This window comes from Oncorhynchus mykiss, chromosome 7, assembly GCF_013265735.2.
Source record: "Oncorhynchus mykiss isolate Arlee chromosome 7, USDA_OmykA_1.1, whole genome shotgun sequence".
In the NCBI taxonomy this organism is placed as follows: Eukaryota; Metazoa; Chordata; class Actinopteri; order Salmoniformes; family Salmonidae; genus Oncorhynchus; species Oncorhynchus mykiss.
The window spans coordinates 24,771,118-24,794,407 of record NC_048571.1 but is presented as its reverse complement, the minus strand read 5'-3'; the positions used below and the strand labels follow the sequence as shown (position 1 = coordinate 24,794,407).

At 44.1% G+C, this 23,290-nt stretch overlaps 1 protein-coding gene across 7 annotated transcripts in view; it reads right to left on the bottom strand.

The window, feature by feature from the left end:
• Positions 1-23,290, bottom strand: part of itsn1 (intersectin 1 (SH3 domain protein)) — a 62,248-nt gene that overhangs the window by 6,037 nt on the left and 32,921 nt on the right. For 2 of the 7 annotated variants that reach the window (XM_021608902.2, XM_021608904.2), the window contains 16 exons: positions 22,325-22,412; positions 21,549-21,688; positions 19,750-19,836; positions 16,790-16,911; positions 16,437-16,639; positions 15,902-16,023; positions 14,203-14,217; positions 12,858-13,186; positions 12,527-12,701; positions 11,903-12,108; positions 6,422-6,504; positions 5,743-5,909; positions 5,236-5,403; positions 4,713-4,911; positions 3,771-3,965; positions 24-145 (listed from right to left, as the gene is read on the bottom strand). In XM_021608902.2, the coding sequence (XP_021464577.2) occupies positions 24-145; positions 3,771-3,965; positions 4,713-4,911; positions 5,236-5,403; positions 5,743-5,909; positions 6,422-6,504; positions 11,903-12,108; positions 12,527-12,701; positions 12,858-13,186; positions 14,203-14,217; positions 15,902-16,023; positions 16,437-16,639; positions 16,790-16,911; positions 19,750-19,836; positions 21,549-21,688; positions 22,325-22,412 (2,421 nt within the window). Of the gene's footprint in view, positions 1-23; positions 146-3,770; positions 3,966-4,712; positions 4,912-5,235; positions 5,404-5,742; positions 5,910-6,421; positions 6,505-11,902; positions 12,109-12,526; positions 12,702-12,857; positions 13,187-14,202; positions 14,218-15,901; positions 16,024-16,436; positions 16,640-16,789; positions 16,912-18,172; positions 18,236-19,749; positions 19,837-21,548; positions 21,689-22,324; positions 22,413-23,290 lie in introns of all 7 variants that reach the window. The other 5 variants (XM_021608908.2, XM_021608907.2, XM_021608905.2 and 2 more) reach the window with 5 other exon arrangements.

Here is a 23,290-nt window from a genome sequence, read left to right as displayed (position 1 = left end):
AATAAATATATAAATATGGCTACCTCAGTGACGAGCTGCAGGTCATTGACATAGTTCTCCTCGGTGACGATGAGCTCGTGCGTGTAGCCCTGTCTCTTTCTCTCAACGGGGGTCAGCATGTCCAGCAGGTGCAGGTCCGCGCACCCTGTGGAACAGGACAACAGCTTCGATCAGCTCCCCACCAACAGCTCAAATACCAACAGTCAATCAGAAACACAATCTCAATGACCCATCTCTCAAACAAACTTCCACAGAAAGCCAATTGGCTGGCCCTTTGGACTTTCTGTCTTCAGAGTTCTAGGCATGTAGACTGAAATAAACAATATACACCACAAAATACTTCCCCGGAAAAGTATTTCAAAAATGTATTTACAAGGTGTCGGGTTAAAGGATCTTCCCCTCAAAAGCCAGCCAAACATCATACATAAAAATAAAAAGTTGAAAGTATAATTATTTAGACCCTTGTAATTGAAATTTTTCCAGTTATCTATAAAAGGAATTAAAAAGAAATGGTGGTAGGTCTCTTGCTCAAGTAAACAAACCTTTTGATTTTTAAAATCAGTAAATACATTAAAAAAAAACACAAGTCCACCGTTGCCATTGAGCTTTTTAATCATTACACACGTCATTTTCTATATTAAAGACGGCATGACACTTTTTAAAAATTAAAGCCGACTTGTTTGTGTACATTTTTCAATTTGTACATTCATTTCTGATCAAATGCTTCAGGAACCAAGGTGTAACGATTACATTTTGGATTTGGTTGTTGATTCCATAACATACCAGAAGCAATTCAGTTTATAGTCAGAGTATTGTATATACCGTAATAGTTAGAATTTTTGTTGTGCTTCTCAAACCCGAGTCAGCAACGGAGTACAAACCCCCTTGAAACTGATGAGTCTCAAAAAGACACATTGGGAAAGTCCAACAAACCAATCATAAAGCAGCAAACACCAATACTGTCACATAGTGGAACCAATAGGAACCAAACGGTTATATATATTTTTAAAAAGGCGACATACAGGAATTCCATCTTTGTGTTTTAGAAGAACAATGAAATGACAATACTGTTGTGACAAAAGCAAACAAGATTGATATGGTACCAGTACAATACTACTGTATGTATATATTGCTTTGAATGGATGATGCCATGCTTTTTCCTTTTGTTTGAGGAGAATAATAATAATAATAATAATAGGTTAAGGCCATAGCTATATAGCCCTAGAACATGGCATTCCACTCTGTTACAAGGACTCAAAAAAAAAATACCATAGTCTTAGTTCTGTCTTAGTTTTCATATGTAAACACTGTTAAAAAGCTATTATCAGGAGGCTATTCATTTCATATTTAGTATGTTCATATTCAGCTGAATCACAGTTCTTTTCAATAGGATTTTCTTGACAAAATAACTGCGGAAAAGGTCAAACTAAATGGACGTGTTGCTTCTGAGTTTTACGAATTTACAACTGCGTAAACCGGTAAAAAATAACTTCAGGAGGGAAGGGGGAAAAATACAATACAACATAACCATATATATTTAAAACACTATGCATTATAATTGCATTCATTTATAAAAAATAGACTGTCATGGTATAGTGCCTGGGGATTTAGAGTTGTCCAACTTGTGTAGAAATTACACTTCAATAGACATAAATCTAGGAGAAAACACATAAACCAACTCATGAATACAAAACACCCCATATACTCTGAATAATACATAGTTCTGAGGAGACAAGAATTGACTTGCTGAGGATATAACATCCTTGGTGTGTGCCATTGAAATCACACAATTACAAGCCTGTGCATACTGTGTGTGTACCATCCCCACTCCACTTGTGGCGGCTGTGCATTATTTGGTTTGCGACGATCATAACCCCGTTTCACAAAACGCCACAGCACAAAGTAAACACCCCAGCACCTCCAAACAACAAGACTCGTCCAAAGAACGTTTAGTATGAACATAAAAAAACACAGCTAGATGCGAGTGGATGAATTGACAGGTTCGGTCCCGCCCATAGGTTTGACAGACAGCTTCTCTGTCCACTGTATGAGCTGGCTTTGGGGCAGGGGTGGTCTGGATGTAAGCTACAGTAAATGTAATAAGCTCTCCCTCCATCCTATAACGTGACCCATGTGTGTTTCGGTGACCTTTGAACCCCTAGACTAGTCCATTAGACAGGGTGCTCATGATGAACCAATCCCGGGCCCAGTCGGACAACCAACCCACCACCCATTCCCATATAACCCTTCGTGTTTGTGCAGATCTGTAAGACGTAAGCAATGTGGTTACAACCGATCCCGTTTCCTTCAGATCTGCAAACTGAAGGGGGAAGGGGCTTGGGGTTGTCTTTCGGGCCAGGCCCCGGTTGTTTGGGGGGCCTGTCTGATGCTGTGTGTCATGAATAGTGGGTCTTTCTGTGGAGCTGTGGGTCGGATGGGGGAGGGGTTAGTAAGGGAGGGGAGGGAAAAGTTTAACGTCAAAAGGAAGCCATTTGACTCATTAGTAATTTATTTTTTAAATAAATAGACCAAATCCGTGGTGCGCTGATAAAAAAAAGCAGAATGATAAAAGCAGAATGTCTAAATCTACCCAAAAAAAATCTGAGTTCACAGAAAGCCACAAAAGGACCCACTATCCAGTCTCCCATTCATATGATCACTTCCAAGTAGTTATTTTTTTTCAATTTCCTAAAAAAAACATTGAAATGTTTCGATTAATAATAAATGTTTAATTTGGTTAAGTATATTGTTTAAAAGAATAAACGGTGTAGGATAAGGAAGCTGCTTGGCAATTTTGGCGAATGCGTCTAACAGTTCGAATATGCGGCCTGCTCTCTGCAGCTTGACTCTTCTAGCCCACAAGGCCAGGTGGTAATCATGTGGCAGTCACATGATCGGGGTGGCTGCATCTCCCATCATCCCGCGGGGGCAGTGTTTAGGGGATAGTGGGTCTCTTTGAGGACTTTCAATGCTGAGTGGGAATGGGCAACATATGAGTCCTAGAAAGAGGAGGAGAACACAGCACATAAGCAAAAAACGCAAACCAAAAAAGGAAACAAACCAACAACAAAAGAAAGAAAAATATGCAAATACACGAGCGTGCAGAACTAAATGGACGTCGGTGGCGGACGAGTTCACGAGACGACACACAGCGTGCAGCATAACAGATGAGGTGGAGTCTAACCATGGTACAGTATATGCATGAGGGATGTGGGGGAGGAGGGGGCGTCTACAGGACATTGAGGGAGATGTTAGTGAGGAGGGACTGTACATACAGACACACACCTCTATTCAACTGAGGATGGTACATGATCTGAAACGTCTTCAAAGAGGGGGCCCATAGGTATCAGTATGATCAGTTGACTATAGATTGTACCCTTGTCAAACACTGTCCCTTTTGATTAGATTCCAGAGGTTTCCAGGGGTTTTAGTTGAAATGAATTAGGTTTCGAAGAGAGTGAGAGGATAGAAGAAAGATCACGTCTATACAAAGCAGGAGTCCACATCAGTGTGTGTGTGTGTGTGTAAGAGAGAGGAAGGAATGTAATCACAGTACTCGTTTTCACCCGTGTTGGTGTGTGAGTGTGTGGAAGAGAGAGGAAGGAATGTAGTCACAGTACTCGTTATGACCCGTGCTGGGTTGTGAGTATGTATGTGACTGTGTGTGTGTGTGTGTATATGTGACTGTGTGTGTGAGAAAGGGTTCAGTATGTACTCAAACTGCTGGGTGTGACAGAGAGGTAGACTTTAGTAGTAGTGTGTGCACTCACATTGTTGGCTGGGGTCTGTGTCGGTGGTCAGTTTGACGTAGTTGGAGGGGAAGAGGCCCACGGAACCGTTCAACTCGCCTTTCCACCAATCAGGGTCTTCCCTGCTCAGCACATTGATGATCTGGCCCTTCCCAAAGGGCAGCTCGTCATCATTCTGCGCCATGTAGTCGTACATGCCAATCACCTGACACACTGCTGGAGACACACATACAGATACAAGTGAAGGGTTAGTCATACAACACAAGAGAAAAGGGACAAAAGGCGGTGTGATACTTTGTGGGTATTTTGTTACCGACTGATCTAATAATTATTCGATATTAATGAAGCAAAAAAGGCGATTTGTAGATCAAATCAGTCGGCAATGTCGACCAAACCCCCCCCAAAAAAACTCTTGTTTAGGATCTGAGAGGATTGGAATGGGTATTATATAGGCCACTATGGAGACAATTCTACGTATAGCTTATCAGAGGGCAAGGTAGAGCTGCTACCAAATGAATTATACCTATCCAATCCCCTCAGATCCACACAGGAGACTAGGGGTGTAGGGGGCTAGGGGTTTACTCACTGCACAACACAGTCCTCTGTTACTAATAATATGACAGAATGTTCTTGTAAAGAATGTTATTATAACGCAAAATAGTGTCATTGTCAAGAATGTTATAATAACATGAAAGAATGTTCTTGTAAAGAATGTTATTATAACACAAAATAATGTAATTATCAAGAATGTTATTATAACATGACAGAATGTTCTTGCAAATAATGTTATTATAACACAAAATAATGTAATTATCAAGAATGTTATTTTAACATGAAAGAATGTTCTTGTAAAGAACGTTACTATAACTTGAACATTTTTTATTTTGACAGGAAAGAATGTTATTATCAAGGACGCTACTATAACATGAAAGTACACAGAGAATGTCTGCACCGTGTTAGTACCCGTCATATGTTGAGTCAAGGAGGGGCCCCAAGGCCCTGGCGGGCCCCCGTCAGATCCCTGCTCCTGGCCCCTACCTGCACTGGGCATTGGCAGCTTGGGGGGTGTGGGTTCTGTGGGCGTGGTCTTACTGGTGCTGGGGCTCAGGAGCTTCACGTAGTTGGCCGGGAACCAGCCAATCTGCCGCTTCTTTCCCCGGGCCTGGACCAATGAGAGGACTTGTGAGTATGAGAGAGGCCACAGGGGCAGAGCAAGAATTTTAACAGTTAGAAACAGTCCCTTTTACTTGTTTTTAAAGTAAATGTGTGGATGACAATGAATCTACATTACTGTATTGTAATTTCTACATCACTGTCTATGTATAAATTACCATATCACCTTGTATATTAGTACTATATATTAAGACAGTTATTGGCACATCTAAGTCCACGTATTAATACAACTTAGTATTTAAACATCTACTACGATATTTCAAGAAAGTGTTGTTGGTTTGTGGTGAGTAGTGTTGAGAGATGGTCCTCCAACCTGCAGCTCCCCTTCCCACCAGCCCCCCGGGTTCTTCTTCCTGATGAGGATGAGCTGGCCGGGCGCCAGGGTGAGCTGCTCGGCCCCCGTTGCCGTGTACGGGGCGATGACCTGGGCTATCTCGGGCTTCTTCCCCAGGCTTCCAGTCTTCCCTGCGGGTCCCAGTCCCTAGAGGGAAGACCGAGAGCTCTGGTTTTACTGGGAGTTAAACAAGGCACACAGTTCCGTGAAACGTTAGCCAACGCTGGCCAACTAACATACTCCATTTGTTTTATGTTCACCGTGAACGTTCGCTAATGTTAGGAGAGCGCTTTGGAATATATAAAGTATATTTTTCTATGTATACTGTTGTTTTAGCTGTCTGAAACCTAAAAAAGAAAACTCAAATATTTGTATTCATTTTTTAAAGGAGAGCACTTTGGTTTTACTGGGAGAGCTGATCAGACAAACAGGACTGCATCGCAGAGCTTATGAATCGCCACGCAAAGGCTGTTTTCTAGAAGTTACCTCAGAGTCCTTGGGTTTGACGTAGTTGGAAGGGAATACCCCCGTCTTGCCTGAGACCACGCCCGTCCACCAGTCGCCCTCCTTCTTGGTGACCACGATGACGTCGCCCTGCTGGAAGGTCAGGTCGCCCTGCTCATTGCTCTCGTAGGTGTACATGGCTATGTATTCTGGGAAAACACAACATCTGAGCAACAGGGTCTGTTTATATACTTTTTTTAGTTGTGTTTTACACAGGATTTAATCTAAAATGGGTAGAGTAACAGGAACATACTGTGTTCCATGATAAACTCTGGTGTAATTGTTCTGTTTTATATTGTATATATGGTGTGGAACATAGCCTGAGAGAAAGTGTAATTTAAAGCCTAGATCCGATGATAGGTGAAACGGTGCCATTGGTTGCCCCAGGCGTATTTGTTATTGTTTTGTTGAGCTTATCCAAAAGGACATGAGCGTCCAGCGTCACGGTAAAAAACTAATCGTAGAACATACTCTGCTGTTCAATCGCACATGCAATGAAATACAATGATGTCAGAGAAAAAAAACAACAGCGTTCATTGTTTGAAGTCATTTATTTGTATTTGTAATATTGCACACGGACGTGGCAGTTTCACCTCAAGGGATTCCAAGCGTATGCTGAGCTGTGTGTGTGTGTGCGCGTGTGTCTAGGGCCATCACCCACCTTCTCCTGGGTCCATGGACTTGGTAGGGGACGGGGTGGGTCTCTTCATGATCGGGGGGCTGTCGGACGAGCCAGACTCAATGCTGCACCAGAGAGAGGGCAAACAATCACTCAGACAGCCAAGCCAGTGGATAATATAACAATACATTCTAAAAGGGGGAGGGACTAAAGCCGTACACAGAGAACTTGGCCATTGAGGTTTCAATAAAAAAACATAATGATGTCACGTCATTCCATGGCAGCCATGTTGCTCCCTCATAGACAATATCAAGCAATAGTAGTTGGGATTTACTCTAAAGTTGGCTGAAGTCTGTAGTCCAGGGCTGCCCAAACCTCTTCCTGGAGATCTACCGTCTTGTAGTCCAACCCGAATTGAACATACCTGATTCTACTTATTAGTTGCTCAACAAGACCTTAACTAGCGGAATCAGGTATGCTAGTTTAGGGTTGGACTGAAAACCTAGATGTCCAGGAAGATGGTTGAGCAGCCCTACTGCAATCTATCCTGCTGACCAGGTCACCCACGCAAAATAGGTTTTTAACCTCAAGCGTCTTTCCTGGTTGAAAAGGCCGGACAAAGTTGAATTACTGTTTAACGGATGCCCCGCCTGAATTTTCTCCACACCACAATAAAATCTAAATCAGATGTGTTATATTTTGGCCAATATATGTTTATAATGAACTGTCCGCTCTCCCTTGAGGCTTTCCCAAGTTGATGCCCAACAGACCAAACAGTTCTCAGATCACACGCTCAGATCATGTTCAAGCCTCGGATTGGACAGTGAAACACACACGCTCGCACCTGCAGGCGACGTGCAGATGTTTCATTTCTCTCTCATACAGTCATGGCTGAAGCCAGCACAAATTCCTACTAATTTATGTGTCCAGGTTAAACGTGGGACGTCCCTCACTATAAACAAACAGTCGGTTAAATTCATGGTTATTGCATCATTTTCAGATCTATTAGAAGCGAGTAATAGACGAAACAACAACGTTATTTTACCAATTGACTGGCCAGAAATCAGGGCATTCATCAGAAAATACGCAGCGCAAGCGGATCGTATTTTGGACAACCAAATTGAAGTCAAAATGATTGATGAAATCGAAGTGTGTCAGCTGTATGGTGATTTGCGATTCATAACTTACATTTTACTGGTACTACCAGTAGTAGTAGGCTAATCGATAACACCATGACGGAATGCGTTTGAAGTGATGATGCGCCGCCGAGAACAGGTAGCGTGTCCAGCAAAGTACATTGCCAGTGGCACGGACACACTTTGTGCAGATCCGCAGGTGTGGGCTTTTCGTGGCAGCCAGACGAGACAATAGAAGGAGGATGTGGTGAACAAGGTTACTGGGCTTGAATTTAGTCACGCTTGATCTACAGTTGAAGTCAGAAGTTTACATACGCTTAGGTTGGAGTCATTAAAACTCATTTATAAACCACTCCACAAATTTCTTGTCAACAAACTATAGTTTTGGCAAGTCGGTTAGGACATCTACTTCCTGCATGACACAAGTAGTTTTTCCAACAATTGTTTACAGACAGATTATTTCACTTATAATTCACTGTATCACAATTCCAGTGGGTCAGAAGTTTACATACAGTTGACTGTGCCTTTAAACAGCTTGGAAAATTCCAGAAAATTACGTCATGGCTTTAGAAGCTTCTGATAGGCTAATCGACATCATTTGAGTCAATTGGAGGTGTACCTGTGGATGTATTTCAAGGCCTACCTTCAAACTCAGTGCCTCTTTGCATTGACATCATGGAGAAGAAAAAAAAGAAGAAACCAGCCAAGACCTCCGAAAACAAATTGTAGACCTCCACAAGTCTGGTTCATCCTTGGGAGCAATTGCCAAACAGCTGAAGGTACCACGTTCATCTGTACAAACAACAGTACGCAAGTATAAACACCATGGGACCACGCAGCCATCATACCTCTCAGGAAGGAGACGCGTTCTGTCTCCTAGAGATGAACGTACTTTGGTGCGAAAAGTGCAAATCAATCCCAGAACAAGAGCAAAGGACCTTGTGAAGATGCTGAAGGAAACAGGTACAAAATAATCTATATCCACAGTAAAATGAGTCCGATATCGACATAACCTGAAAGGCCGCTCAGCAAGGAAGAAGCCACTGCTCCAAAACCACCATAAAAAGCCAGACTACGGTTTGCAACTGCACATGGGGACAAAGATCATACTTTTTGGAGAAATGTCCTCTGGTCTGATGAAACAAAAATATAACTGTTTGGCCATAATGACCATTGTTATGTTTGGAGGAAAAAGGGGGAGGCTTGCAAGCCGAAGAACACAATCCCAACTGTGAAGCACGGGGGTGGCAGCATCATGTTGTGGGGGTGCTTTGCTGCAGGAGGGACTGATGCACTTCACAAAATAGATGGCATCATGAGGAAGGAAAACAATGTGGATATATTGACGCAACATCTCAAGACATCAATCAGGAAGTTAAAGCTTGGTCGCAAATGGGTCTTCCAAATGGACAATGACCCCAAGCATACTTCCAAAGTTGTGGCAAAATTGCTTAAAGACAACGTATTGGAGTGGCCATCACAAAGCCCTGACCTCAATCCTATAGAAAATGTATGGGCAGAACTGAAAAAGCGTGTGCGAGCAAGTAGGCCTACAAACCTGACTCAGTTACACCTGCTCTGTCAGGAGGAATGGGCCAAAATTCACCCAACTTACTGTGGGAAGCTTGCGGAAGGCTACCCGAAAAGTGGGAAGCTTGCGGAAGGCTACCCGAAAAGTTTGACCAAAGTTAAACAATTTAAAGGCAATGCTACAAAATACTAATTGAGTGTATGTAAACTTCTGACCCACTGGGAATGTGATGAAAGAAATAAAAGCTGAAATAAATCATTCTCTCTACTATTATTCTGACATTTCATATTCTTAAAATAAAGAGGTGATCCTAACTGACCTAAGACAGGGCATTTTTACCAAGAATAAATGTCAGGAATTGTGAAAAACTGAGTTTAAAATGTATTTGGCTAAGGTGTATGTAAACTTCCAACTTCAACTGTATATAGATTGATGCTTCCAATTGTGCAAGTTATAAACAAAAATATTTTGTTGACGATAGGCTATACTGTCTGGATTTATGTTTTGTGCTTCTTTTTTCCAATGCTACGTTAAATTTGGCCGACCTAACTTGATTGACCCTCTTTCTACAAGGCCTAGTCTATGATAGCAAAAATATTCATACAAATATGATTAGACCTAACGCCTAGGCTATAGAGATGCATTCAGGTAATGAACTCATTATTATGCATCAATATTTTAATTTGATTACAATTATTTATTGTCAATCATTCTTTAATTTTTTAGGCAAAACAATTAAGTATTCAATCCCTCCCTATCCCAGTCTGCTGTCCCCACATGCTTCAAGATGGCCACCATTATTCCTGTACCCAAGAAGTCAAAGGTAACTGAACCAAATGGACTATCGCCCTGTAGCACTCACCTGCTTTGAGAGACTAGTCAAGGATCATATCACCTCTACCTTACCTGCCACCCTAGACCCACTTCAATTTGCTTACTGCCCCAATAGATCCACAGATGATGCAATCGCCATCACTCTGCCCTATCCCATCTGGACAACAGGAATACCTATGTATGAATGCTGTTTATTGACTATAGCTCATCATTCAACACAATAGTACCCTCCAAGCTCATCATTAAGCTTGAGGACCTGGGTCTGAACCCTGCCCTGTGCAACTGGGTCTGAACCCCACCCTGTGCAACTGGGTCCTGGACTGCCTGACGGGCTGCCCCCAGGTGGTGAAGGTAGGAAACATCACCTCCACTCCGCTGATCCTCAACACTGGGGCCCCACAAGGTTGCGTGCTCAGCCCCCTCCTGTACTCCCTGTTCACCCATGACTGCGTGGCCATGCACTCCTCCAACTCAATCATCAAGTTTGCAGACAACACAATAGTTGTAGGCTCTGGGAGTGTGGTGCCTGGAAAACAACCTCTCACTCAACGTCAACAAAACAAAGGAGATGATCGTGCACCCCCCTATCTACATCGACGGGAGGTGGAAAGCTTCAAGCTCCTTGGTGTACACATCACTGACAAACTGAAATGGACCACCCACACAAATAGTGGTGAAGGCAGCGCAACAACACCTCTTCAACCTCAGGAAGCTAAAGAAATTTGGCTTGTCACCTAAAACCCTCACAATTTTTTACAGATGCACAATTTAAAGCATCCTGTTGGGGCTGTATCACCGCCTGGTATGGCAACTGTGATAATGCATTAGGCAGACTGCACCACCCTCTTGAAAGCCTTGCGGTGGTGCAGTCTGCCCAATGCATTACCGGGGGCAAACTACCCGCACTCCAGGACACCTACAGCACCCGATGTCACAGGAAGGCCAAAAAGATCATCAAGGACATCAACCACTCGAGCCACTGTCTGTTCACCCCGCTACCATCCAGAAGGTGAGGTCAGTACAGGTGCATGAAAGCTGGGACCGAGAGACTGAAAAACAGCTTCTATCTCAAGGCCATCAGACTGTTAAACAGACATCGCTAACACATTAGAGGCTGCTGCCTATTGGCATAGACTAGGAATCACTGGCCACTTTAAGGAATGTAACACTAGTCACTTTAATAATGTTTACATATCTGGCATTACTCATCTCATATGTATATACTGTTATTCTATACTATTTGACTGTATCTTAGTCCGTTCCGCTCTGACATCGCTCGTCCATATGTATATAGACTTAATTAATTCCTACTTAGATGTGTGTGTATTGGGTATATGTTGAGTAATTTGTTAGATATTACTTGTTAGATATTTCTGCACTGTCGGAGCTAGAAGCACAAGCATTTCACTACACCAGCAATAACATCTGCTAATCACGTATGTGACCAATAACATTTGATTTAAGTAGATTAATGAACTGATAATACATGACTTTCTCTCAATACTGCATTCTATTATAGAATAGATAGAATACTGCATTCTATTATTCATCAAAATAATGTTCATTAATGTTAACTTGTGAATTAACAACAATAATCTGAAAATCAGTCTGAAATGGAATATTTCTCCTATTGTTCATGTCCATATAATGTGGTAAAGTACTGTTTGTTATTCCTTATACACTGAATGTTTTGTTTTTTTTGCTCGCTCGCCTCACTTTTCTGGGGGAAAATCCGTTAAACAGTGAATCAATTTTGTCTGCCCTAAGGGTTGAATAAAAATACATTACTATAACTATATGTGATTTTCTGGGTTTTTGTATTAGATTCCGTCTCTCACAGTTGAAGTGTACCTATGATTAAAAATGACAGACCTCTACATGCTTTGTAAGTAGGAAAACCTGCAAAATCGGTAGTGTATCAAATACTTGTTCTCCCCACTGTATATAAATAATCGTTTTGATTAATAATAATACTCCAATAATGAGTATGGGGAGGGACAGTTTCATCCTCATTCTCCTCACCTCATGGACTTGCGTACGGGGCCAGAGATGAGCTTGACGTAGGACTTGGGGAACCAGCCCCGCTGGCCCTGCACCTCGCCGAACCACCACATGTCCTGCTGCTCCAGCACTGTGATCACGTGGCTCTTATTGAAGTTGAGGTGGTTGTCCTTCTTGGCCCGCCACGGGTACAGCGCCTGGGCCTGCAAGCCCTCCACCTTCTCCCCCTGAGAGATGGAGGAAGAGAGAGGGGGGTGAAACAGAGAGCGAGAGAAAGGAATGGGGAGTGGGAGAGGAAGAGTGGGAGAGAAGGAAGGGAAGTACTACAGAACCTCTATGTGCTGTTTCTAAGTCCTGCTCTTCATTCATCTGGCAGTACAACCGCACTGCTTCAGGTAGAGTCAATATCATTCTCCTGCTAGGCCTAGGTGATGTGCTCCTGTGCTCCTCAGAGTCATCTAAACTGAGTGTTACAATCAAATGTATTATTATTACTATTATTTGACTGATGTGTGTACTTTGTATTTAATTTAATTTTTGCATGTTGCAGGGCTCATTTGTAAAAGAGACCTCGGTCTCAATGTGACTCCCTCTTTTGAAATAAAAGGGTAAAAAAATATATATACATTTTAAAAACGACTGTACCTGTCCCAGGACGGGAGACGGAGAGGAGCCAGTGAGGGTGGCGGGTGTGAAGGCAGAGCGCTGGCGCAGCTGGCCCCCGGGCCCGGCACTGGGCACAGAGAGAGATGGCTGGGTGGGCCAAGCGTCCCAGCTCTCCCCAGTCTCAGTCTTCTCTACAGAGCTGGTGGACGGCCATCTGAGCAGAGAGAGGCACACAGAGTTTACCAACTCAAACTCTGACTTCTCTTCAATTAATAACCTGGTGTAGGTAAGACTATGACTGAAAAACACTTGTATTGCATTTTAATGTATTGAGTGCTGTGTGAGAGGAAGGGTTGGAGCTGTCACTCACGTGGTGCTGAAATCTGCCCAGTTACTAGATGCAGAGGAGGAGGAAGAGGCGGGACCAGGACCAGGGCAGGGCCCGGGGGCAGGGGGAGCTGTTGCCGGGGGAGGGGTTGCCATTGGCTGGCTGGGTGGCGTGGGTGTGGTGGAGACGGCGGTGGGTGTGAGCCGTGAGGCCAGTTTGGGCGCAGCGCCCGTGGTGGCAGCACTGGCCCGCAGGCTCATGGGAACCTCGGTTTCTGGGATCTTCTCTGCGTAGTTGGCAGGGAACCAGCCCGTCTTCCCCTTCAGCTCGCCGCCCAGCCAGCCTGGCTCACCTGTCTGGGACTCGTCCACCTGGGGGGCGAAGGTCAAAGATCAGCTCACCATCATAGCACTACAGAGCCAAAGAAGACTATAGAAATGACTCAAATGAATAGAACGGATATTCTCATTTAAGTCATGCTGGGATGAGTGGACCGGGTGGGCCAGGTGGGCCATATTGAGTGTACCTTCTAGTAATTATATTTCTATAACAAGAACAACCCACAACCCCAGTCCTCAGGGATCACACTATCCATTGGACCTTTTACTTTAACCAGCTACAGGCTCATAGCTGACAGCAGGGTTAGGATCAATTCTATTTCAAATTAGGAACATGTACTGAAAAGCTTTGCTGAAAAGCAATGGGGAAATTCCTGAATTGACTGAGTTGAAATTGAATGGACCCCAACTCTGACTGACAGAAAAGGCGAGTAGTCTGGACCAAGATAGTGATGAGCCAACACAGGATTAGATTGATAAATTGTGGGGAAACAAATTAAATTAAGAATAATTACAATAAATCCTGTGGACTGGGGTTGCCCAGCCATGTGTGGTTATTCCTTATTTAAAACATACAACAGTGGTTGGACCACTTTTGGAATGGATGTTTGCGATTCACAAGACAAGTTGCATATCACCGCTTCCTTTCCAAGCATACAGATGGTCATGAAGAGAAGCTGAGAGAATAAGAATGACAGTGGATGGCTTTGGGACTGCTTTGTTGAAAGAGTAGTTGGTGAAATGGGATCAAATGTGTCTGTATGATCGTCTCATTCTCTGCAGCTTACAAAATGCTTTTTCCAGTAACCAACGTAGAGGCACGCTTGTATAGATGTATAATCATATGCCCTTTGGGAACAAGTGTGTATCCTCCGAGTATACTGACCATATAACGGATATACAACCACAAACATGCAACCCAACGGTTAAATTCTTTAAGCGCTTATGAAGAGATGACAGCAGTTGAGATGGACACATGAGATGGACCAATGAAAGCAGGTGTTGGGATCACAAGTGAGCAGCTGATTAGACAGTGGACCTGAACTTACCCACTCCCCTTTCACCTTCAGGTAGAGTGAGCAAAGTCGGGAGAGAGTCAGGAGGCAAAAGTTAATACTCACATGCACGCATGCAGGCAGACACACACTCAACTAAGGGTCGGCATGGCCGATTAATTGGGGCCGATATCGAGTTCATATAACAAATCGGTAATTTGCCTTTTTGGAGGCCGATTACGGCCTATTACATTGCAATCCATGAGGAAACTGCGCGGCAGGCTGACCACCTGTTACGCGAGTGCAGCATCAATAGGATCTTGGGGCTGCAAGGAGCCAAGGTAAGTTGCTAGCTTGCATTAAACATGTCTTATAAAAAAACAAATCAATCTTCACATAATCACTAGTTAACTACACATGGTTGATGCATATAATCAATGCGGTGCCTGTTAATTTATCATTGAATCACAGCCTAATTCAACTTCGCCAAACGAGTGATGATTTAACAAAAGCGCATTCGCGAAAAAAACACATTCTTTTGTACCTAACCATAAACATCAATGCCTTTCTTAAAATCAATACACAAGTATATTTTTTTAAACCTACATATTTAGTTAAAATAAATGCATGTTAGCAGGCAATATTAACTAGGGAAATTGTGTCACTTTTCTTGCGGTCAGTGCAAGCAGAGTCAGGGTATATGCAGCAGTTTGGGCCACCTGGCTCGTTGCGAACTATGTTTCTTTCTTCCTAACAAAGACCGTAATTCATTTGCCAGAATTTTACATAATTATGACATAACATTGAAGGTTGTACAATGTAACAGCAATATTTAGACTTCGGGTTACCACCTGTTCGACAAAATACGGAATGGTTCCGTATTTCACTGAAAGAATAAACGTTTTGTTTTCGAAAAGATTGTTTCCGGATTTGACCATATTAATGACCAATGGCTCGTATTTCTGTGTGTTTATTATAATTAAGTCTATGATTTGATATTCGATAGAGCAGTCCGACTGTGCGGTGGTAGGCAGCAGCAGGCTCGTAAGCATTCATTCAAACAGCACTTTACTGTGTTTGCGAGCAGCTCTTAGGAATGCTTGAGGCACAGCACTGTTTATGACTTCAAGCCTATCAACTCCTGAGCCTAGGCTGGCAATACTAAAGTGCCTATAAGAACATCCAATAGTCAAAGGTATATGAAATACAAATGGTAGAGAGAGAAATAGTCGATGCGTCATAATTCCTATAATAACTACAACCTAAAACTTCTTAACTGGGAATATTGAAGACTCCTGTTAAAAGGAACCACCAGCTTTCATATGTTGTCATGTTCTGAGCAAGGAACTTAAACGTTAGCTTTTTTTACATGGCACATATTGCACTTTTACTTTCTTCTCCAACACTTTGTTTTTGCGTTATTTAAACCAAATTGAACATGTTTCATTATTTATTTGAGACTAAATTGATTTTATTTATGTATTATATTAAGTTAAAATAAAAAGGGTTCATTGTTCATTCAGTATTGTTGTAATTGTCATTATTACAAATATATTTAAAATTGTTCGATTAATCGGTATCTGCTTGTTTTGATCCTCCCATAATAGTAATCGCCGTTGAAAAATCATAATCGGTTGACCTCTACACTCAACCACACACTTCCTGGTTCATATAGACTAATCACTTTACATAAACCTCCATAACATACACACAAATGGTGCTTGGCAGGAGTGATTGACAGCTTGCCTCTCACCATGACAATGTCTCCGGGGGTGATGGTGATCTCATCGTGACTGCGGGCATCAAAGGGGTACAGCGCCCGGTAGAAGACCACCTTGACCTTGTCCTGGTTGAACCCAGTCACCGGGATCTTGTCTGCAGGGAGGAGACGAGGAAGGGAGTTAGGAACACAGGACAGGGTCACATCTTTCTCTCTCACCCACAGAACCAGGCACATCCAAACGTTCTTAGAACGTCTACAGTAGGACCTCTGAGATTTGAAAATGTTTGGAATGGATGTCATTCGGGAACACTGAAATACTCGAGACTACTTAAAAACGGCATTAAAACTTCACAGAACATTTGAATTGTGTGAATTGAATCTACATGCATTTCCTAATAATTTATTCAGATACCTACAGCACACATTTTGGTTGTCTGATTTAATTGTCCCAGTTCGACATTGCCCCTGGTCAGTCCAGAAATCGAAGGATTTGTAAATCTGAGGTTCTACTGTATGCACGCTCTTTCAAGGCTTCTCTGTTATACATTTTATTTTTGACACGTACCGCCCGTGGGCCAAGGGCTCTGGTTCACGAGTTTCCCTGGTTCAGGCTGCTGCATGAAGAGCTGGTTGAGTTTGTCCTGCATGTCCTTCTTAGTGCGCCCCTCCTCCTCACTCACGCGCTTCATCCAGGGCTGGGCGGGTGGGGTGGGGGCCTCCACCGTGCCCTCATCTCGCCACGCCAGGCCCTCGTCAGTGGCAGACAACCTGGGGAGAGGAAAGGGGGTGTTAAGAGGTAACCTCTAAAATGACTGGATCACAGTGATGGGGCTGCATCCGCGTAACCCATACAGAATGAGCGGACATAGGAGCAGCTCGCTCACACATATGGTGTCCTGTGCGCAAACACACACACACCTTCCGTCTGTGAGCTCGGCGGACTTGGCCCTCTCCTGGGCGATGGCGTGGATGTTGATTTCTCCCTCCAGGTGATCCTTCTGCTTTTGCCTCTGCTGCTTGCTGTGGATCTCTCGGAGCTCCTGCAAGGCAGCGTGGGATAGAGGAGGACCGGTGAGGGGAAAGTGTGGGCGGGGTCGCCGGGACTCAACACAACACTCACATCACAGTGAGGCGTCAGCCATTTTGTGCCCTGTAAGCGCCATTATGATCCCAGCCGGGCTCAGTTACCAGATGTAAAGTCTGTGTTTAGTCTACTGCTTCCTTCCATTTAATCTCATCTCGGTGTTTTCTCCAATTAATGCTGGGCTACTTCTACTACTGAAATGTAGGTGTCAGTTGGATTTTTGGGGCGGACACACTTGCACAAAACATGGCCGCCACCACAGTGCGTTCATGGGAGTTGGACAGCTCTCGGAGTCTGGCGAGTGCTGCACATGAACCACTGAGGGAGGGTTAAACAAGCCCTGGGTTACTACGGCAACACTGACACCACTGGAACTGGAAGATTGCAGTGTTTCAGCGCTCCGGGGTGAAGTTTCCCTTAGGTACAGATCTAGGATCAGCTTCATCTCCCCCAATCCTAACCTTAACCTAGTAGGGGAAAATGCAAAACTGATCTATGATCAGCATCTAGGGGCAAATTCTCTCTGCTGTGGTTGAGCGCCAAATGGAAACACTACTGGTTAAAGCCAAGTGGTACCAACCAATCACAGAGAACATTCATGGCTCTGGGAGAAATCTGAGCCAAACTATGATTCTCAAAAGCACACAGCCTGATATGGAGATCAGTCAAAAGAGTTGAATGGGAAATTCACAAGGATCATAGGTAGGTGTAATTCAAACCCATCGTCTCTAAAGGGTTAAGAAAGTCTTAATATACAGTCTGAGCAGGGAATTCATTTCTGAGGACTAGATTTTCCTGAATGAATTACTATCAAGATCATTAATCAGTATTAGATGCAACACCATGCAACCAAAGGCTTCACCCCCATATGTTAAGTTGGCGTGTCATCAACACATGGGGCTGGAGAGAGTGAGGTACGTTCAGGAAAGCAATATTTGTTTAGTACTTGGTTAAAATGGTGAGAGATGCACGACTGACTGAGCAACTGTGAAGATTTCTTTAAATAGTCTCACAGTAACAAATTGAGGATCATTTTCATATCGCCTCAATCTACTGATAAATGACATTACCCTGTTCACTACCTTGTTCTATATTTCTTTACTGTACCAAGTCTTCAATTAGCCTATGTCTGTATGGATTTGGTCTCCCAAAATAGTAGGCCCTACACCACAGTTCACTATTAAATAAATACATCACTAAGACTAGTGGTCACTCACCCAGTAGAAGGACTGTACAGCCGCAAAGCGTCGGTCGAGTGTGCTGTTTTTAATCTTGTCCTCCTGCCATGTAATTAAACAAAGGCATTTCATTTCTTTCCAATAAGACAGAGTGCCTTACGAGTCTTTTGAGAAGTGTTTTTGTGCTTTCTACAGATGTTTACTAACGCAACAAGCGTATGTCTTAAAAGTTTTTTGGGGATACCAAATAGGTAAATATTGTCCTCTCACCGTAACCAAAACTACAAAGCCTGACAACTTAAAGCTCAAGTGGTCAAGGAGCTCAAAAAATATAAAATTGTCATTGATTCAATTTAATAAAGTGAAATAGACAAACAACCAGGTTCACGCACATGGTGGCTAACAACATTGACCGGAGCTGTGTCCCAGTATACACTTGCATACTACCTAGAGTGACCCAATTGACTCTAGTCTTGGCAACGCATACTAAATAGTATGCTAGTGTTTTTATTGGGCCCTAGTCTAGAGGGTTGAGGAGGCAATGAGAGAGATATGCTCCAGCACCACCCAGAGGACAGATAAAGGAGGGAAGCGGCGGCTGGCATTTATTAACTCGCTGCAGGGCTACCGAGGCTAAAGCTAAAGACGCTCAAGCGGAAGGACAGCATGGCTTGCTTTGACCAGCACTTCAAAGGAAGCAGAGGAGTGGTAAGGGGGTTGGGGTGGGGGAGCGCGGGGGGGAGGGCGTGGAGGAAGAGGAGGAGGAAGGGGAGGCAGTAGGGACACCTGCAGGTAGACGTCTATACGCTGCAAACAGGCCAGGAGGGCCGAGAGACAGTCCAGCAGCATCTGGTCCACCGAGCCCCCCTCGGACTGAAAAGAGACACACAGGGACCCCAGGGTCAAGGGTCAGATAGAACAGCAGCAGTGCCACCGAAGTCAACAACAAGGTCGTGTTCATTAGGCACCAAAAAGAAAGAAACAGACTGAAAAGGGGAGGGACTACCTGCCCAATAAGGAAAGCACATTTTTGTTTTCCATTGCGTTGTCCTTAATGAACACGACCCAGGTAAACATCCAGATTAGACTCAACCCCTAGCCCTGACCTGGCGCCTTGAGTTAGGTGGCCCAACAGCCCCACGTGGCTGTGTCCGACGTCAAACAATAGCAACCCACATACAGCTTAACCATTTTTGATTCCCCAGATTGAGCCCACAGGATGTTGTGGGGAAGAGGGCCACGCTGCTCGGAAACAGCACAGCCTACCACAGGTACAGACACAGGGTGAGCCTAACATACCCATTACATTACTGAGCCCAGCTGAGCAGAACCATACTGCACTAGGCCTGGTTACACATCCACCATAGTTGCTGGAACAGTGTTTTGAAAGGGCAATGTGAAATTGAGCCAGCCCAGTACAGTTCCGGTTGGCCCTGTATTGTGACATGGGTCTAACTTTCTTAGTTAGTTAGTAAGGCAGCTTCCTTCTTTATCATAGGGTTTCAAATCTGCTTAGTAACAGCACACTGAGTTATTCTGATTGGTTATTATTCTCCAGAGGGGTGCACTATTCTAGAGTGTCCTGCGGTGGGCAGCAGTGCTGGTGAGTGGACTACCTGTCGCCCCCTCTGCTCCTCCAGCAGCAGCTCCAGACGGAGGCCCTCTATCCGGGCAGTGTGGCCCTGATAGAACACAGCCAGAGACTGGAAGGCCAGGCGAGGGCAGAGGTCAGAGGGCATGGGGAAAAGGTCAGCCAAGCCACACAGACCAGACGGGGGTTTCAGGGTGGATGGCGGGCGGGGCGACAGAGTGAGCAACAGTCAGATACAGTGAGAGAACAGTGTAAAACCCCACGTTTTCCCCTAGGTACAGACCTAGGATCAGCTCCCCTTCCCCAAATCCAAAACTGACCCAAGATCAGAGTCTACAGGCAATTTAACCCTACTCCACTACGCTGGGGCCCTGATGTGGTATGTGGAGCAATTAACACAGTTTTGGCTGAAAAGAAAGGACTGAAATCACATTGAAATTAAAAAAGGGGGATCATCAGACACACAAATCATCAAGCCCTCTGACAGTTTTGGCTCCCCAACACACACACACAAAAGAGATGCAAAGGTATCATTAGGCAGAAAGAAAGTTCTGGAAGTCAGTGTTTTAAAATGGTCCACTATCAACTGTTAAACTGAGCACATGGGGCAAATCCTAACTTCCATTTTATAAGTCAGATTTTCATTTGGTCTCTTATTGAAATCAATGCACGGTGAAAATTTGACTTATGTGGTAGTTAGGATTCGCCCCTATGAGAAGAACTGTTGTTGGTCACTTCTTGTCTGTGCTCTGTGGGATAGGTCTATCCACTGGGAACAGGAGACAGGGCACTCTAACCCTGTTTCTGGAGAGCTACCATCCTGTAGGTTAACTCCAACCCTAATCTAGAGCACCAGATTCTAATAAGTAGCTGGTTGATAAGCTGAATCAGGCTAGTCACAACTGGGGTTGGAGTGAAAACCTACAGGAGGATAGCTCTCCAGGAACAGGGTTGGAGAGACCAGGGCCGGGGTTCCCGATAGCGATGGAACTTAAAGCTTCCATAATGTTTTAACGAGGCATCGTTCCTATAAAACGGCTTTAGATTGTCACATGCTTTCCCCAAAACACCACGTACAGAGAATGTCCATAAGCGCGTCGTTGGAGCATACTGATCGAGATGAAAGAAAGTCAGCGCTGCTCTCGGATCAAGGTTTCTGCTTTCAAATCTTATTTTAGCATTAGAATTATTCCCCAATACTGACAACAGATCTGCACCTAGAGAGATATCATCCCCTATGTGGCTGCAAATATTGAGGATGTTTATTCTAATGCCAACCCTATCATAATGCACTAAATCACAGATTTGGTACGTCATTGCGCACATGTCACACAGCATGAAATAAATTGAGACAAAAATTATAGACATTAGCATTGCAAAATAGAACTCCTTGATTGAACATGAAATTGATTTGAATAGCTTATGATTGAAATATAGGCAATACGCCTAAGTAGCCTATACTTATCTTCTTTTAATGCAGTCATCTCGGTGTTCATTCAATGCATTTTTATCCTTCGTTTGTTTGTAACGATTGACAAACCGTTGACAACTTTCTATTTTGTAGTCAACTTCCTTCTGAAGTTAGCTGTGGTCACGGAGTGACAAAGTGACGCAGAAGGGTACAAAAAGCATCTAATGATGCACTATGCTGTTCTATGAGTGGTCTGGGGCAGTCGGTAAATAACAAGCGTTTTCAAGTGAAACTTGAATGCCAATGGTTTTGAGAAACAACCTCCTATGAAGGTTCTAACGATGAACTTAGCCTTGAAAACCGGGGCCCTGGTCTGTAACCTAGTAAGATGAGTGGTTAGTGAGTAGTACTACCTTGAGCTGGGTGTTGAAGGCATCTATCTCCAGCAGCTTGGAGCGGGTCTCTCTCTCCACGGTGTCAAGCTGTTCTCTCAGCTGCTGCCGACTAGACTCCTTGACCTCCAACGCCTTCTGCAGCGACGACAGGGAGTCTCCTGGACAAGGACGGGGTTGTATTTATTAGTGCCCAGCGTAGCAATTTTATTTTGCAGCAGAAAACTAAAACAAGCATTTCTTATTGGACAAGTTCGGCTAGCCCCTCCCCGTTTGGCCCGTTCATTTTGAGCCTAGTGAATATGACCCAGAGAGCAAGCGCCGTATCGGTTATTATAAACCGGGTGGTTCGAGCCCTGAATGCTGATTGGCTGAAAGCCGTGATATATCAGACCGTTCTAATTCCGTTGGTAACCAGTTTATAATAGCAATAAGGCACCTAGGGGGTTTGTGGTCGATGGCCTATACACACACACACCACGGCTAATGGCTGTATCCATGCACTCCGCACTGCGTTGTGCATAAGGACTTATATTGGCCATATACCACACCTCCTCTGGTCTTATTGCTTAAGTATAGTAGGGCAGTCAGTATTTCCCTTAGTTTTGTTTGCAAGTGGGTTACAAAGGCCCCTCAGGCAACAGTTTGTCAATTAAAACTAATAGGCCAGATTATTTGATGCGGCGCTAGGTGGGGGGCACTTCCACACCTATATTATAAAGTGCACTACTTTTGACCAGGGATCTGGGAGACGGTCTCTGTAGAAAGATGTGCGGAGCTGAGGAAGCAGTACTTACTGTGCAGGCTGTTCTGTTGAACCTGTTTGAGTTGTTCGTTTAGACACTGTTTGTCAGGGATCAGCCTGCCGAGCCACTGCTGAGAGTCCTTGGGGAGACAAACAAAGCACTTAATTAAAATCTCAGTGCAGTTATCACAAAAAGTACTATTTTGTGGGTTATAGTCCATAGGCTATAAAGGCCTGGGAAAGTTGTGTAATTCAAATAAAGGCAGAGAGGAAGAGGCAAACTTCAGGCTACTTTGGTGAATTTGCAAGGTAAGACATTGCGAGATGCAGATTACAAAAACATACGAGCCTGCCCCACCTCTCCATCTCTCCATCTCTCTCGCTCTCCCTCATGCTGGCCTGCCTGCCTGCTCTGTCTCTTTGCTAATGATCAGATCAAACTTTATTTGTCACATCCCTAATCTGTAGAGGGTTTGGGTGGAGGATATGCACCATAATGTCTCTCCAGAGATGCTCAATCGGGTTCAAGTCCAGGCTCTGGCTGGGCCACTCAAGGACATTCAGAGACTTGTCCCGAAGCCACTCCTTCATTGTCTTGGCTGTGTGCTTAGGGTTGTTGTGCTGTTGGAAGGTGAACCTTCACCCCAGTCTGAGGTCCAGAGCGCTCTGGAGCAGGTATTCATCACAGATCTCTTTGTAGTTTGCTCCGTTCATCTTTGCCTCGATCCTGAATAGTCTCCCAGTCCCTGCTGCTGAAAAACATCTCCACAGCATGGTGCTGCCACCACCATGCTTCACCCTAGGGATGGTGCCAGGTTTCCTCCAGACATGACGCTTAGCATTCAGGCCAAAGAGTAATTTTGGTTTCATTAGGCCAGAGAATCTTGTTTCTCGTGGTCTGAGAGTCTTTAGGTGCCTTTCGGCAGACTCCGAGCAGGTTGTCATGTGCCTTTTACTGAGGAATAGCTTACCCAGATCTGCGCCTCGACACAATCATGCCTCGGAGCTTTACGGACAA